The sequence below is a fragment of the Lotus japonicus genome, chromosome 2 (assembly GCF_012489685.1).
Source record: "Lotus japonicus ecotype B-129 chromosome 2, LjGifu_v1.2".
NCBI lineage: Eukaryota > Viridiplantae > Streptophyta > Magnoliopsida > Fabales > Fabaceae > Lotus > Lotus japonicus.
This window is the reverse complement of record NC_080042.1, coordinates 86,761,964-86,775,544: the sequence shown is the minus strand read 5'-3', so window position 1 is coordinate 86,775,544 and position 13,581 is coordinate 86,761,964. Positions and strand designations below refer to the sequence as shown.

At 31.9% G+C, this 13,581-nt stretch overlaps 1 protein-coding gene and 1 long non-coding RNA gene across 5 annotated transcripts; both read left to right on the top strand.

Moving 5' to 3' along the window:
- Positions 1 to 1,751: 1,751 nt before the first annotated feature.
- On the top strand, positions 1,752 to 4,218 carry LOC130740519 (uncharacterized). 4 transcript variants are annotated; one of them, XR_009020178.1, is made up of 5 exons: positions 1,752 to 1,769; positions 2,059 to 2,171; positions 2,650 to 2,751; positions 2,905 to 2,988; positions 3,380 to 4,218. It is a non-coding gene; the product is annotated as an uncharacterized LOC130740519 (long non-coding RNA). The 4 variants fall into 4 exon arrangements; XR_009020177.1 differs by lacking the exon at positions 1,752 to 1,769 and adding an exon at positions 1,790 to 1,883; XR_009020176.1 differs by lacking the exon at positions 1,752 to 1,769 and having other exon boundaries at positions 1,783 to 2,171; positions 2,644 to 2,751.
- Positions 4,219 to 7,919: 3,701 nt separating this feature from the next.
- Positions 7,920 to 12,482, top strand: LOC130740517 (uncharacterized). The gene is made up of 11 exons (XM_057593159.1): positions 7,920 to 8,351; positions 8,496 to 8,580; positions 8,656 to 8,852; positions 10,266 to 10,348; positions 10,714 to 10,759; positions 10,858 to 10,914; positions 11,032 to 11,086; positions 11,171 to 11,271; positions 11,369 to 11,432; positions 11,532 to 11,665; positions 11,979 to 12,482. Exons 1-11 carry the CDS (start codon positions 8,271 to 8,273, stop codon positions 12,150 to 12,152), a joined length of 1,077 nt encoding a protein of 358 aa, XP_057449142.1. The 5' UTR covers positions 7,920 to 8,270; the 3' UTR covers positions 12,153 to 12,482.
- The last annotated feature ends 1,099 nt before the right edge of the window (positions 12,483 to 13,581 follow it).

The following is a 13,581-nucleotide window of genomic DNA, read 5'->3' as shown; positions in this document are numbered from 1 at the left end:
AATGGGAAAATACTTAAATACTCCTCCATATTTTACTCCAGACGATTAAGTTCCGAAAGGTCTCAGAAGTTTAACTTCCGGAGCGTATCAGTATTATAACAACTCCGGACAATTAAGTTCCGGAAGGCTTCAGAAGTTAAACTTCCGGAGCCTATCAGTATTATAAGAGAACACGAGTTTCACCCCCTTCACTTTCATTTTCATTCCATCAAACTTCAAGGTCCGGAGCTCTCATCAACGTTCAACTTCATGAGCCTTGCAACTTTCATCATCTTCTTGTGCGATCTGAAAGCCCTTTTCGACCCCAAACCTTCATCATCTTCTTCAATTTCCAAATTGAACCCTAGAGGTAAGTTCAAATCTCATTTCGTAAATTTGGAAATGGATTCGAGAAATGAAGTCTCGATGTAATTTGGATCATGAACTTTCGAAGGGCATATCTGGCCTTTTTTTAAAGCTTGTGGTGTCAATTATGGTACATGGGGTGTCAAATTCAACACCACATTGAGAGCACTCAATCCACACCTGTAGCCAATAAAAAAAAATATTATAAATAAATTATTTCGGGCAGATATTCTCTTATCAATTGAAAACCACGTGTTACTCAAGTATTTAGGGAAATAAACTACGAAAGAGAATTTTTTTTTTTTACATCGAAAAGATAAATTGCAACCTCTAGGGTTTGATCATTGGACTTCCCTCACTCAACTAACATGTTCCTAAGCTCTTACCACTTGAGCTATCATTCGGGGACATACGAAGAGAATTTGATACCACATTTTTTAAGACCACATTTTTACCTAAAATTTTAAGACGTTGGATTTGTTGAATATAAGTTAAATCTCTTGTAAAGTTTTCACATCATTCATATTTAACTAATCTATATATATCTATAAACTCTATAAAGGAAGAGTTTGTGCAGCTTTGGGGTTAAACCTGTCATTCAACAATTAATTTCACAAACTATGAAAGTTGGGCATGGATATTTTAGTAAAAATGCATTTTATTTCACTTAGATTGAATCTCAGCCATTAATGCTTTACCGTCTCTCACTCTCCTCTTGACTATTGGTTTTCCTTCGTCTCTTCATACCCTTCAATCCTTCATCAGTTTCTTAGCCACTAGATCTTTCACATTCTCTTCACTATCCCTTATTAATTTCTTTCACTTCTTTTCCTCATTAAAGCACTCTTTTTTTAGCACTTGAAGGATTTGCATCGAAGGTTCGGTGGATGCAGCTTCAGATTCTTACTAATGATACCATTGGCATCGGATTATGTTGCTCCTATCGGCGACGAAACAGTTATCGTCGTTGGTGAAGTCTTCAGCGTTACACGGCGTGCATTGGGACAGGAAGGGCGACAAGCTCCGATCGACATGCATCGTCGATCGTGCCTCTGATTGGAAGCTCGCTCTGTGGCGCTACCTTTCATCTCCCAATGTTCCGCTCTGAAGGTTTCAAAGCTCTGCCCGCGCCACAATAATGGGAGTTGAGTTTGGTACCCCACCTATTGGGTTTCCCACCCCACTTTATTCAATACGGGATTTAAAGTTCCGTATTCAATACGGAATTTAATATTCCGTATTTTTTTAATATGCAATGAATGGTTGAAAATGTGCCACATATGCTCAAATACAGTACGGTTTTTTAAGTTCCGTATTATTCATATTAAATACGGAACTTTAAATCCCGTATTCAATAAAGTGGGGTGGGAAACCCAACAGGTGGGGTACCAAACCCAACTCCCCACAATAATCTACTACCCTAGGTTCCCCCTTCTCTCTGCACCATATGTCTTCACTTTGATGCTCAATCGCATGCCTCTCATTTTTTTCTCTTCCGCTAAGCTTCAGACGCCACTCTTCATTTCCATGTGAAGATGGTTTCGTCCCCATTTTCATTTCTCTCTTCTTTCTGAATTTTTATGCGGTTTCCAGAATTGTCACTTTTATGGCATCTTTCACATTTTATTTTAATTTCATGTTTATCTCCTTTATCATTACAAGGTTCTATATTTGAATGCACAAGGTTCTGATTTGCAACCCGTTTCTTCACAGTGGCAGAGATAACGAAGAAATCCTAAGCATCGAATGCTGCAAACACGAAAATCGTTTTTATGAAATCATGTGTGGCTGCTTCCATCATTGTTGTCTGTGTTTAGTTCTTCCAGGTGAGTGTCTTCCCTTTTTTGTATTCTCATTCAGATAGTGTTGAAGATGAGAGACCCTTGATTTTCCTAGCTTACTGCTATTTTGTGATGCATCAGACATGGGGCTTAATCCCGTCTGTAATTTGATGTTTTTTTTGTTTTACATATCCACTATCATTTGCTGATTGGAATTGTTTGTATCCTTGGATTTAGGGTCCAAATCGTTTAAATCCATGAATAAATTTGATTATGGGTATTCCAATATATGTTGATTCTTAACTTGCTTTTTGATATTATTTTTTTTGCTTTTAAACTTCAATGAATGATGCTGAATGTTTACTTTTTTGCATTTCTTAAATTATTTATACTTCTTTTTAGAGTATTTTGTTTGGTGAGTTTTATCAATATGTACTTGCTTTCTATAATGATGGAATTGCCATAGCCAGTACTAAATTTAGGTACTATTTGTGTGCTAAAACTTTCTGATTTTAAGTTCCAGGTGCAGTGGACTAAATTGATCTGGGAAAATAGTGTTTCTGCCCTCTTATTTAGTGGAGGCCATATGCATACATCTAAAAGACAGCTTGGACAGACTTTCCCAGTAAGCTTTATCTCTTTTTCTTCTTACGTATTTGTCTTTGTTCTACTACTGCAAAGCAAAATTATTAACTTCTCTATGCAGATTTTTAGTAAATCATAATATTTTGATTATGATTACTTCCTAACTACACATACTTTGGGTTTGTGATTGAAGAAGCTGATTTAAATAGATATATGTGTTGTCATGCTCCCACTACATGCAAGTGAGGCTGGAAAAAATCGATGAGTACTTCATTTGGTGAGTTTTATTAAGCCACTTTAATTAGAAAAGAAAGGTGTCACCGTTAAAAAAATGAATGGTCATAAGTTATTATACATTAAGGAGCACTTAATGTGTTTGGGGCCGTCATTATTTGTTATGTAACCATTAAGCATTAGCTTTATGCCTGTTTAACATTTTTAATTAAGGTGTTATGTATTCCATGGCATAAAGCTAATGCTTAGTGGTTACATGCATAAAGCATTTGTATGATGTGTGGCAAAATAATAGAATTCCTCATTTTTCTATCACATGATGGATTACTAAGCTATATTTCATGGATTACTCTCATGTCCTTTTTAGATTCTTGATATAGTATATTTGAAAGATTTTAAATGATATTGTAATATCTTTCGTGCTGTCTTTACAGGGCAACTAAAAAGTCCACTAAAAAGTATGCAAGTTAAACAAAAGAGTGAGCTTAATCGAGGTTAGCTTTGTTCCATTTAGCCAAGTGGTTCTCTCAGTTGGGTTGATGCTGCTGATGGATTTTTGTTGTTCTGTTATTGAGTTCTGGGGCCTTCTACTGCTGTCTTCGTCCCCTGTTTTTCCCCTATTTGTCTCATATTCTATCTTTGCTGTATTAATTTTGTTGCCTTTGTTTCTTTGTTGTATTGCTTTTGTTGCTTTTGCTCATCCTCTGCTGTTGGGATGGGGTGTACTTGGCCTTGAGATTTTTCTCTTGGCTTTTATCAATAATATCATGTCTCCTTTCAAAATAAAAATTATAGGTGGACATTTTAATAGTCTCTTTTTGTCCCCTTACAATTTGTTCATCGAAGTTATTGGAAATAACCCTCATTTCTAACGGCATTGTATATGATGATGTTGATCTGGTGCAGATCATATGCCATCGATAGATAAATCAAGCTCTAACTTTTTAGTTTAACCTAATTTTTTTCTAGCATATGAGCAAAGTCCTTCCTCCACAGATGCTAAAGCAAATAGGTAGCATGAGAGGATTGATTGAAGAGCTTGATGAAGCAGATGAGATCTACTAAGGAAGAATGTTTGGTGGTGGCTTATGAGCTGTGGTTGTTTTCGATTACTTCTATATACTCATATTTCACTAGAGCTAGATTTGGCATTGCCAAATTTATTGGATTAGGATGTTCATCAATTTATTTCAATTTCAATATCTCGAGGGATGTAATGGAATTGTTTGTTTCAATTTCACATTGACTGTCTTTTTAGATGAAAATTAAAATCCTCTTTTTCTTCCATTTTTCTTAGTGTTCAGATATCAATTAAGGTTGTCAATCAGAAATTTTTAGATCAATGTAACACCAAAGATTATTTCTAGCTCATATCTTATATATTGTAAAAGGAGTATATTCATTATGGCAATGAACATTTTCAAGAGTGAAATGTGTTATCACATTACCTTTACCTACAGACATCAACTTTGGTAAAAATTATATCCATGTATCTTCAAGTTGCTTCTATGTACGTTCTCTCTTTTATATTGTAATCTATAATTTATTTAACAAATTTGAAATTATATATTAAAAGGAGTTGTCTAAAAAGACGCTAGAAAAAGTTGGATTAAATCATTCTAATTTTAGGTGGACCAATGATATCTATCTAGCTATCTATATATTATATAATTTTTGTAGCATGAGTGCAATTTTGTTATTCAACAATTCATTGTACACCAGACTCAAATTAAGCATGTGTATTTGTTTTAAAAATGCTCATTATTGCTTATGTTCAATCAGGTTGTTCATTCCATCTCCATATGTGAATAGAATTGTAAAAGTTGATTGGTTTTCCTGTCATTATTAGGTTGGTTTAAAATTTAATCTGTAATGTTATAAATTTTTGAACTTCTAATCAATATTTTTTAAAATTTTTATGTAACTCCTAAATGATATAGTGATATGTAACCAATATGATTATAATGATTGTAACCAATATGAAATTTTAGACATATTTTAATAACAGTTATACATTTTTTTAATTATTATATAGAATAAAACAAAAAGTTCAATAGAAATTAAGAAATTAATTTATAAGAAGTTTACAAATTTATAATCTTAAAGAGTACAATTAAATCCAACTTTGTAGTACCTAATAATGTCAAAAGAACCTTTCATATTCTACAACCCTACTCACATATGTTTTCTATTATTATATTATTATGTAGGTAATAAAATATGTATTAAATATACTTATTATTATGAGCACAAAAAAGGTGTTATAGAAAAATTTAATACCATTTAGGAGTTCAATAGAAATTAAGAAATTAACTTATAAGAAATTTAAAAGTTTATAACCTTGAAGAGTATAATTAAATCCGACTTCAAAGTACCTAATAATGTCACAAGAACATTTTATATTCTGCAATGCTATTCACATATGTTTTCTATTATTATGTGGAAAATAAAATGTCTTAAATATGCAAATTGGTTAATAAGCATAAAAAGGTGTTACAAAAAACATTAGTACCATTTAGCAGTTATATAGAAATTAAGAAATTAATTTATAAGTTTAAAAATTTATAGTTTTAAAGAGTACAATTAAATCCAACTTCAAAGCTATGTCCGAGGAACCTTTAATATTCTACAATCCTATTCACTTATGCTTTCTATTATTATATAGAAAATAATTTATAAAAGAAATTTTCATGTACTCATGGAAATTTATTTTAAAAATATAAATAAATATACATACATAAAAAAAATGTTTTTTTCTATGGTTATGGAGGAACAGGAAAAGCTAACATTTGGAAACTATTATCAGCAGCTATAAGAATCAAAGGAGAGATTGCATTAGTCGTTGCTATTTTAGCTCCCACTAATAAGATTGTTGATAATTTGAACGAAACCATGATGTCATTGTTTTTTGAAGAAGAGAAAACTTATTTGAGAGCCGAAGATTGTTGATAATTTAAACGAAAACATGATTGCACTGTTTTTTAGATAAGAGAAAACTTATTTGAGTGCCGATAACACATGTTCATCAGACAAAAAATTATGATAGCTCAAATGATATCCACACACCAGAGTTTTTAAACCTAATAAACTCTTCAGATTTGCCTAATCATCAATTAAGGCTAAAAATTAGGGCTCCACTAATGCTTCTAAGAAATATCGACCAATTAGCTAGAATGTGAAATGATACATGTCTAATTATTACTCAAATGGTGTTTTGGAGCAAAAGGTTCCGGACAAAGACTGTCTATACTAAGATTAACTTAATTCCATCAAATAGGAGAATTACTTTTAAATTTCAAAGTCGACAATTTCCTATAGCTCTTTTGCCATGACTATAAATAAAAGTCAAGGACAATCATTAAAAAAGTGGGGTTATATTTGTCAAAACAAGTGTTTTCACATGACCAATTATATGTAGCATTCTCTAGAGTCACGCACCTTAAAGGATTAAAAATCCTCATTTGTGATAGTGATGACAACAATTCTCATAGTACTTCAAATGTAGTTTACAAAGAAGTCTTTCACAATGTCATATGAATAACATCTTTTTAGAGGAAATGTGCAACGATACACTCTCGATATGTTTTAATAAACTATTCAATAGATATAAAAAAAAACCATCAATCGAGCATTTAAAAGAACAAGTATAAAAGATAAAAACCAAATAGCAACTCAAAAAAGCAAAAACAACATTCAATAAAAAAAAATACAAATTTATGATTTCATATATCTTCTTTTTTTGAAAGAGATTTCGTAATCTAAAATAAACCTATTTCTTTTAATCTATAAAATATCTTTTTAAAACACACAAATTTAAAAATAAAAACAAAAAATAAATAAAAATGAATATTCCCGTGCATCGCACGGGTCAAAGTACTAGTATATATATATATGTAAAGCTCACTTGAGTTTTTACATTAATTACATATTGTGGTTATCATTTAATGATTCTTCTTAATATTGCTACTTTTATATTTTTTTATCAAGTAATTATTGATTATAATAGAGTAATTTTCCCTAATTAAATACCTATATGATAATAAATAAATTAAATATATTAAAAATAAATTAATAAAATTAGAAGGAATATTTAAAATATTATGCATATCATATTTATTATAAAAAAATAAAAGAATAACTGAAATAAATTCATTTTTCAAAATAGTTTAATTTTGAAATTTTTGGTTGATAATAATTGTAATTTATATTAAAAATATGCTTTTGGTAATAATATTTAATATGATTTTTACATAAATATGGACATATTGCACTAACTTTCCCTGAGGTTTATTATTGTTGCACTCACCTATAATAGGAAAAAAAAGTAGTATACAATAAAGTGTTTAATGAACTTCCTAAATGCAATTATATTTGGTATACTTTAAATTTTTCTTAATTGATAAAAAATAAAAATTATTCTTAACCAACTTCCACTTACTTTTATCTTTATATTCATAGTAGACGAGCTTATGAAGTTTTTTAACTAAGTCTTTACAATTTTTGTTAGTTTTTTAACCACATGTATCATCTACTGAGGAAACCATGTTCTACTCGAGTGTGATTAAAGTCAAAGGTCTCCCATAGAGTACAGTTCTTAATGATCGAACCTTAGGGATTAAAGAGTTAATTTTAACCATTATGATAGATATACATTAGATAGAACGATTTGTGTTTGTAAATTGCACTTATAAAGTTTTTTCAATTTTTTACTATCTTCAAAATTGTAAAAAGTTTATATTGAATAAGATAAATAATTATCTGTCATCGAATGATAGCTCAAGTGGCAAGAGCTATATGACATGTGGGTAGGGTGGGGGAGGTCAAAATATCAATCCATGAAGGGTGCAATATATCTTTCTGGTGTACCAAAAAGATAAACTATTATCTTAAAGCAGAGTAGCAATGACACAGATAAGTGATGAGTAAATTCCACGGCAGATAGATCACATTGTTTCTCGTTATCCAAAACACGCACACACCACCGCATCCAATAACTTGATTATTACTTTCTATCTCCGTGTGACTCTCTATCTTACAGCCACGCCACGCTTCATCTCAACATCATTCATCTTTGCTTTCCACGTTTCAAACGCACGCTCCCTTCAATCTCAATCCAAAAACAATCAAACTCTCGAATTCAATAATAACATTAATCAATCAATCAATTCTAACCTTCAATTTCAATTTCAATTTCAATTTCATCGCTGTTCCTTCTGCTTCCACGATCCGATCCAACAAAATGTTGAACCACTTTCTAGATCAGAATTAGGGTTTTGCATTTCCTACTTCTCAATCGGATTCCGATTTCCGATCGGAGAAAAAAAAATGACCGAAGCTCATTCCCCGCCGCGAACCTCCGCGTATCTCGACGCTCTCTGCCAAGCGATCCACAAGAAGCTCCAGCGGGTTCGTCTTCCTTCTTCTTCTTCTTCTTCTTCTTCTTCTTCTTCTTCTTCTTCCATTCACAAAATGCTATTCGCTTCTTATTATTACTTCCCTCATTTCCTGTAACGCAACAGTTTTGTGTTGCATGTGGTGATTGTTCTGCAGGCACTCGCAAATTCTTCGCAGAGGCGCAATTTGCTGCAGGAGCTCTTCGCCGACGTAGCTTTGGAAGTTGATGACCGAGCCAAAGGTGAGTTTCGAATTCATAACTTGTCCAATTTCGTGATTGTTGAAGATAATAATAGTTAATAGTTATTGTTGGCAGATGTAATTGTGAACAAGGAAGAAGATGCGATTTCTTCTGCAGAGTATGTGAATGATGGTCCGTTGTGTTTCTATGATGTGCTTGCTGATTATTTTGTACGAGTTCCTGAGAGTGGCAAACCTATCCTTGACATGATTGTTCAACTCTGGAGTCAATCATTTGCTTCACATATATTTGCTCTCCTCTTTCACAAATGGGTATGTCAGCTTTCATTCATGTGGTTGTATGATCTTCCATTGCTGGTTTTGAATTTGAACACTTGCATTGAAAAATGAAAAAAAAAAAAAAAAAAACAGATGTGTTACACAATTAGAAAGGGAAGTATTTGAAGTGCAGAGCTATCAGTGTTTTCATCATGATCAGTCATGCCTTTAACACAACTAGAATCCAGTCCAAACTGTTTTTAAACAGTTGCTATTATGGTTAACATGGTCATCCAAACTAGAGGTTTTGGTTAAAATGTCCTTGTATATTGATTGTTTCATTGGGAGCCTTCCACATATTGCAAGTATATATCTAATTTGGATTTTTATAGAAGGTTTTGATGATCATAATTTGTTCTTTTTGTTCTAAGTTGTATCGTTGTTTGAAGCTTTTTTCTAACAAGATAATCTATCCTTAGACCTCCTCTGTTTCATTATGAAGTTTTTCAAATAAATGTAAGAAAAATATCCATACTTGTTGTTCTAGGCATAGAAATATTTTGCTATAACCTCTTTATAATCCTCCTTTTACCTAACAAAGAAAGTATTGAATAAAAACATGGTGGATTTTGTACCTGGTAATTGGGAGGACTGGTTAGGAGTTAGGACAATTTTGAATTATTAGTACAATAATGTATGCAGATTCAACATTAATTACTAACAGTAATAGTTCTTCAAATCCGGTGCTGCCAATAACTTTCTAATATCTTTTTTTTTTTAAAAAGACAAATGCTAACTAGTACCCTAAGTTCCCTGGTTAAGGAATTAAGAATAGGATAAAAAGTGTAACTTTTTACATTACCAGTACATTATATTTTGTACTTTCAGTAAATAGTACTTCTCATTTTTTGGTTTTTTAACCCGTGTCCTTAGAGCACTCGTTAGCAAGACCCCAATAAATTATCACCAGCTGCTTGGGCCTAGTGCAAAAATCTGTGCTAAGCTGAATGGTTATTGGCAATAATTTAAGTCTCTGTTGTAATTTCTAAAATGAAAATGGTTCGTTTCTTATTTCATGATTATTTGTGTTGTGAAATTTGAACTAAAAAATGCTAATTGTGTAGCATTTCAACAATATGCTTTACTAGAAGTTGAAGGCTTCACTCACTGTTGGTATTTTTCCTTTCTGACAAATCTAGCCATTTTCAATTTGGCTGCATGATTTTCTGATTTCTGAATCATCCACAGTTCATTTGAACCTGGTTTCAGAGTGTCTAGTAATTCCCATTTTCAGTTAATTTACAATGCACAAACATTTGATATATATCCTGTTTCCGATTAATGTAATGTGATCTGTTCTTGGTTACTTAAAATTTAAAATGCTTTTAAGGATTAAGAATCTTTGTCAGCATAACAATTTCCTGTTGCTTCCTCTTTTGTTGCAAATAAATTCTTATCTTTTTGCAGCTATTTGAAGTTCATCTTGATAATCCAGACGTGCTCCTCCGGTATTCATCTGCTCTGGTTCAAGGAGCCACAAATGTTTTCTGGTATGAATACAGATGTTATAATTGAAAATGTTACTTAGTTGGATTTAGATACCATGCTTGGACAAAACATATGAACTTTCTGTCATGCTCTATTCCCCTCCTAAATTGGAATAATAAAATTCTCAGGGTTCTTTGTTGTATTTGAAAAACATCATTATTCGCATTACATGATTTTATCAACAGCCTTTCTTATGCCAATTCAATAGCAATCATTGCAAGCTTATGCCATCTATCAAAAAGAAAACAGGAAGTTAAAAATGTCTTTGTGGGATAGAACCTCTGCTATGGTATGGTGGACATGGCTTGGTATTCAGAAATTCAGTCCGCGATTATATTGCAATAATATTTTTTGGCGTCATGTGCAGGATTGACATTCAAACAAATACAAGGCGTTTCCAATCTCTATTCCGTGTAAGAGTCCTGGAGAGAATCTTATGCTTGATTTGCACTGATATGTATCATGTGAATAATGTTGTTAGTAAATTTCCTTTTTCCATTTTTGTTTTCAGTACCTCTTGGATGATGTTGCATTACACCACAGTCGATTGAATAAAATTCCTGTCCAGGTACCCTATCAGTTATTGTTTTTGGCATTAGATGAATACAGCCAACAATTTCTTTTTGACGTTTCCAACTATTTTTGTTGTGATAAACAGCATTCTGAAATTCTTTTCTTCTCACAGGCTCAACGAGATATGTATCTTTTGCTCTCAAGGTTCATTCTATTTTACAATTCAGGTAGACATTCAGAGGAGTGGATTATTCTATCAATGAAAATGCAAATAGTCTTTTTTAAAGATAGTAATATTTTTCTCTTTGCAGCTGGTAAACTAGGTAGCTTCTTTAAACAATGTCCTGTCTTTCAAACTGCTTTCTTAGTTGGCGGTCCGGCAGATATATTTGTGACTGAACTCACTGATCAGGTACATTTCAATTACCTTTTCACTGTTAAAAGCCATATCCTCTGTTTCAAATAAAATGATGTCAGCCTGATGAATGTGTTAAAATTCTTGTAACCAGCTTCTGAAGTTGAAGGTGGAACCAGTGCTTCTGCATTATCTCTCAGAAATTAAGGTTCTTCAGGGTACTATATCAACTATTCAGGTGCAGTAATTAGACATGGAATATTTTTTGTCTCAACCTTACTCAGTGATGCATTCTTTTGTTTATGCCATTGGCACAGGAATGGAATTGAGAATGACTACAAGTACGAGATTGAAAACGTGTCTATATAGTTTTACTTCTCCTGGTGGTCCAATGTATCCTACTAGAGCTGTTCGTCATGCTGCCTGGGATGCATTAGATTTTCTCTTTCCGGTTGGTACTCTTTTCCCCTAATTTGAGTGAAAACTTATGATAAATAGCAACATCTTTATTCTTTCTGCCCTTAAATAAAGTATCCTGTCAGAATAAAAAAATTCAGGTATCAATAAACAAGAAAGTGTGAGCACCAATGTTAACTGAAGTATTTGACTTCAATTATAAGCTTTCATTTTCTTTTGTATAGGGTAAATGATGAATTATATGACTGTCATTTGGCATAAACGAATATTCAATGATTGCATAATTCTTATACAAGTGATTTTCCACCATACCGAATATTGATGTTAATGTTGTGTTATGATTACAGGTGGGACAATACCCTCGACATCTCATAAGTCTATTCTTCAGGTTGCTCTATCCATGGTATTGGCCCTCGTCCTGTTGGTACTTTGCAATTTCTTGCCTCCAGGCAATTTTTAACTCCTTGCTGAGGTTGATATTTTCTTCGTGGGAGAAGATTGCCAAGCCAAAATCACAATAGATCTCATATGTCGCAAGAGCATTTTGCATATAGAGCCTGCATCATCATTTAACCCTGTGATAATTTTTTGGTTGTCACGGGGTAATGTGTGTACAAAACAACAAGCTTGTTAATGGTATGTATATTTCGTTCACAGTGTCTATCATAAGTTTAGAGGTCGAATATAGTGTTAGGAAATGAAAAGACTCTACAAACAAGGGACTGCATGTCATTTTGTTAAAATAGGGGGAGAAGTTTTTGAGTTGTGTTAAGCTTTGGAACTTCTGCATTTATCAAAATATTTGAAGTTCTCTTATTTCTATGTTTTATGGAAGTTGGCTTTTTTTACTATTTTAGTGTTACAAAGTGTTTAATACTTTAATCAAGTTTATTAGTAAGTTGCGACCATTTTAAAATCTGGAAGGAGACTCCTAGATCTGTTAGAGAAGCTAATGGGATAAGCTTTTGCTAATTTCTTTCGTTTTTTCAGTGCAAGAAAGAAAAAAAAATAAGTGTTATGCTTTTAACTGGAAACAAACATTTAACTGCAAGAGACTCGTATTCATCTGTTATACTCTTGGCAAATGTGACTCGTTTACACCTTTATACTCTGCCGTTTAAGAGAGATAAGATAAAATGGGAGGAGATAAATGAGTAGAGAGAAAGAGGCTATAGAGTTAATTTTTGTAGGTTTTGGTATGATAAAAAGATAAGAGAATGAGAGAAAGAAAGACGTCGGAATTTCTACAGTAAAAATAAAATATAATAATTCAATTATATTTTATTTGCAAATTTTTTGAGATTTTAATATTCATAAATTCTAATATTGTTTATTTTTTAGAACTTTTTTTGAATTTTAAATATTTTATAGTAATTTTTTTTCTATTTTATAGGGGTAAAAGAAGAAAACCAAAAATAAGGCAGGAGACTCAATAAAGTGATGATAAGTATACTTGTGAAATATACGAAAATCAGATAAAATATGTAACTTAATTGCCTTGATTTTTGAAATTTTTAAAAACTAAATTGGTATAGATAATTAATTTAACAATTCATAACTATCATATTTGAATTATGTTTTAGAAAATTTAAATATCAAACATTTAAGAAAAATAGCTATACTACTAAAAAAAATAAGAGTTCCATAAAAAAAAGGAATGAGAGAAAAGATTACTGCAAAAGTGCAAAGGGCCACAATCGTGAATGATTTATATATTCAGAGTCTATTGTTTAAAACTATCAATAAAAATTTCTTATCTTTTAAGATTTAAAATCTTGGGTTAAACGCTTTCGGGGCCTTGCCCCTCCAAGTTACCAAAAAAATTCTTGGGTTAAGAAGATCATGTATGAAAACAATTTCACCTTAGATTATTTATCTTAACCCACAAATGAAAACCTAACATAATCATGTTAATTGAAAATAAATTATATCACAACTTATATTTTCTTA

What these genes read in the sequence shown, in the direction of transcription:
- LOC130740517 (XM_057593159.1), top strand. Translation starts at nt 8,271, where the DNA reads ATGACCGAAGCTCATTCCCCGCCGCGAACCTCCGCGTATCTCGACGCT. An exon ending in TCCACAAGAAGCTCCAGCGG is followed by an intron (nt 8,352 to 8,495) that starts GTTCGTCTTCCT and finishes ATTGTTCTGCAG; the next exon opens with GCACTCGCAAATTCTTCGCA. An exon ending in CTCTCCTCTTTCACAAATGG is followed by an intron (nt 8,853 to 10,265) that starts GTATGTCAGCTT and finishes ATCTTTTTGCAG; the next exon opens with CTATTTGAAGTTCATCTTGA.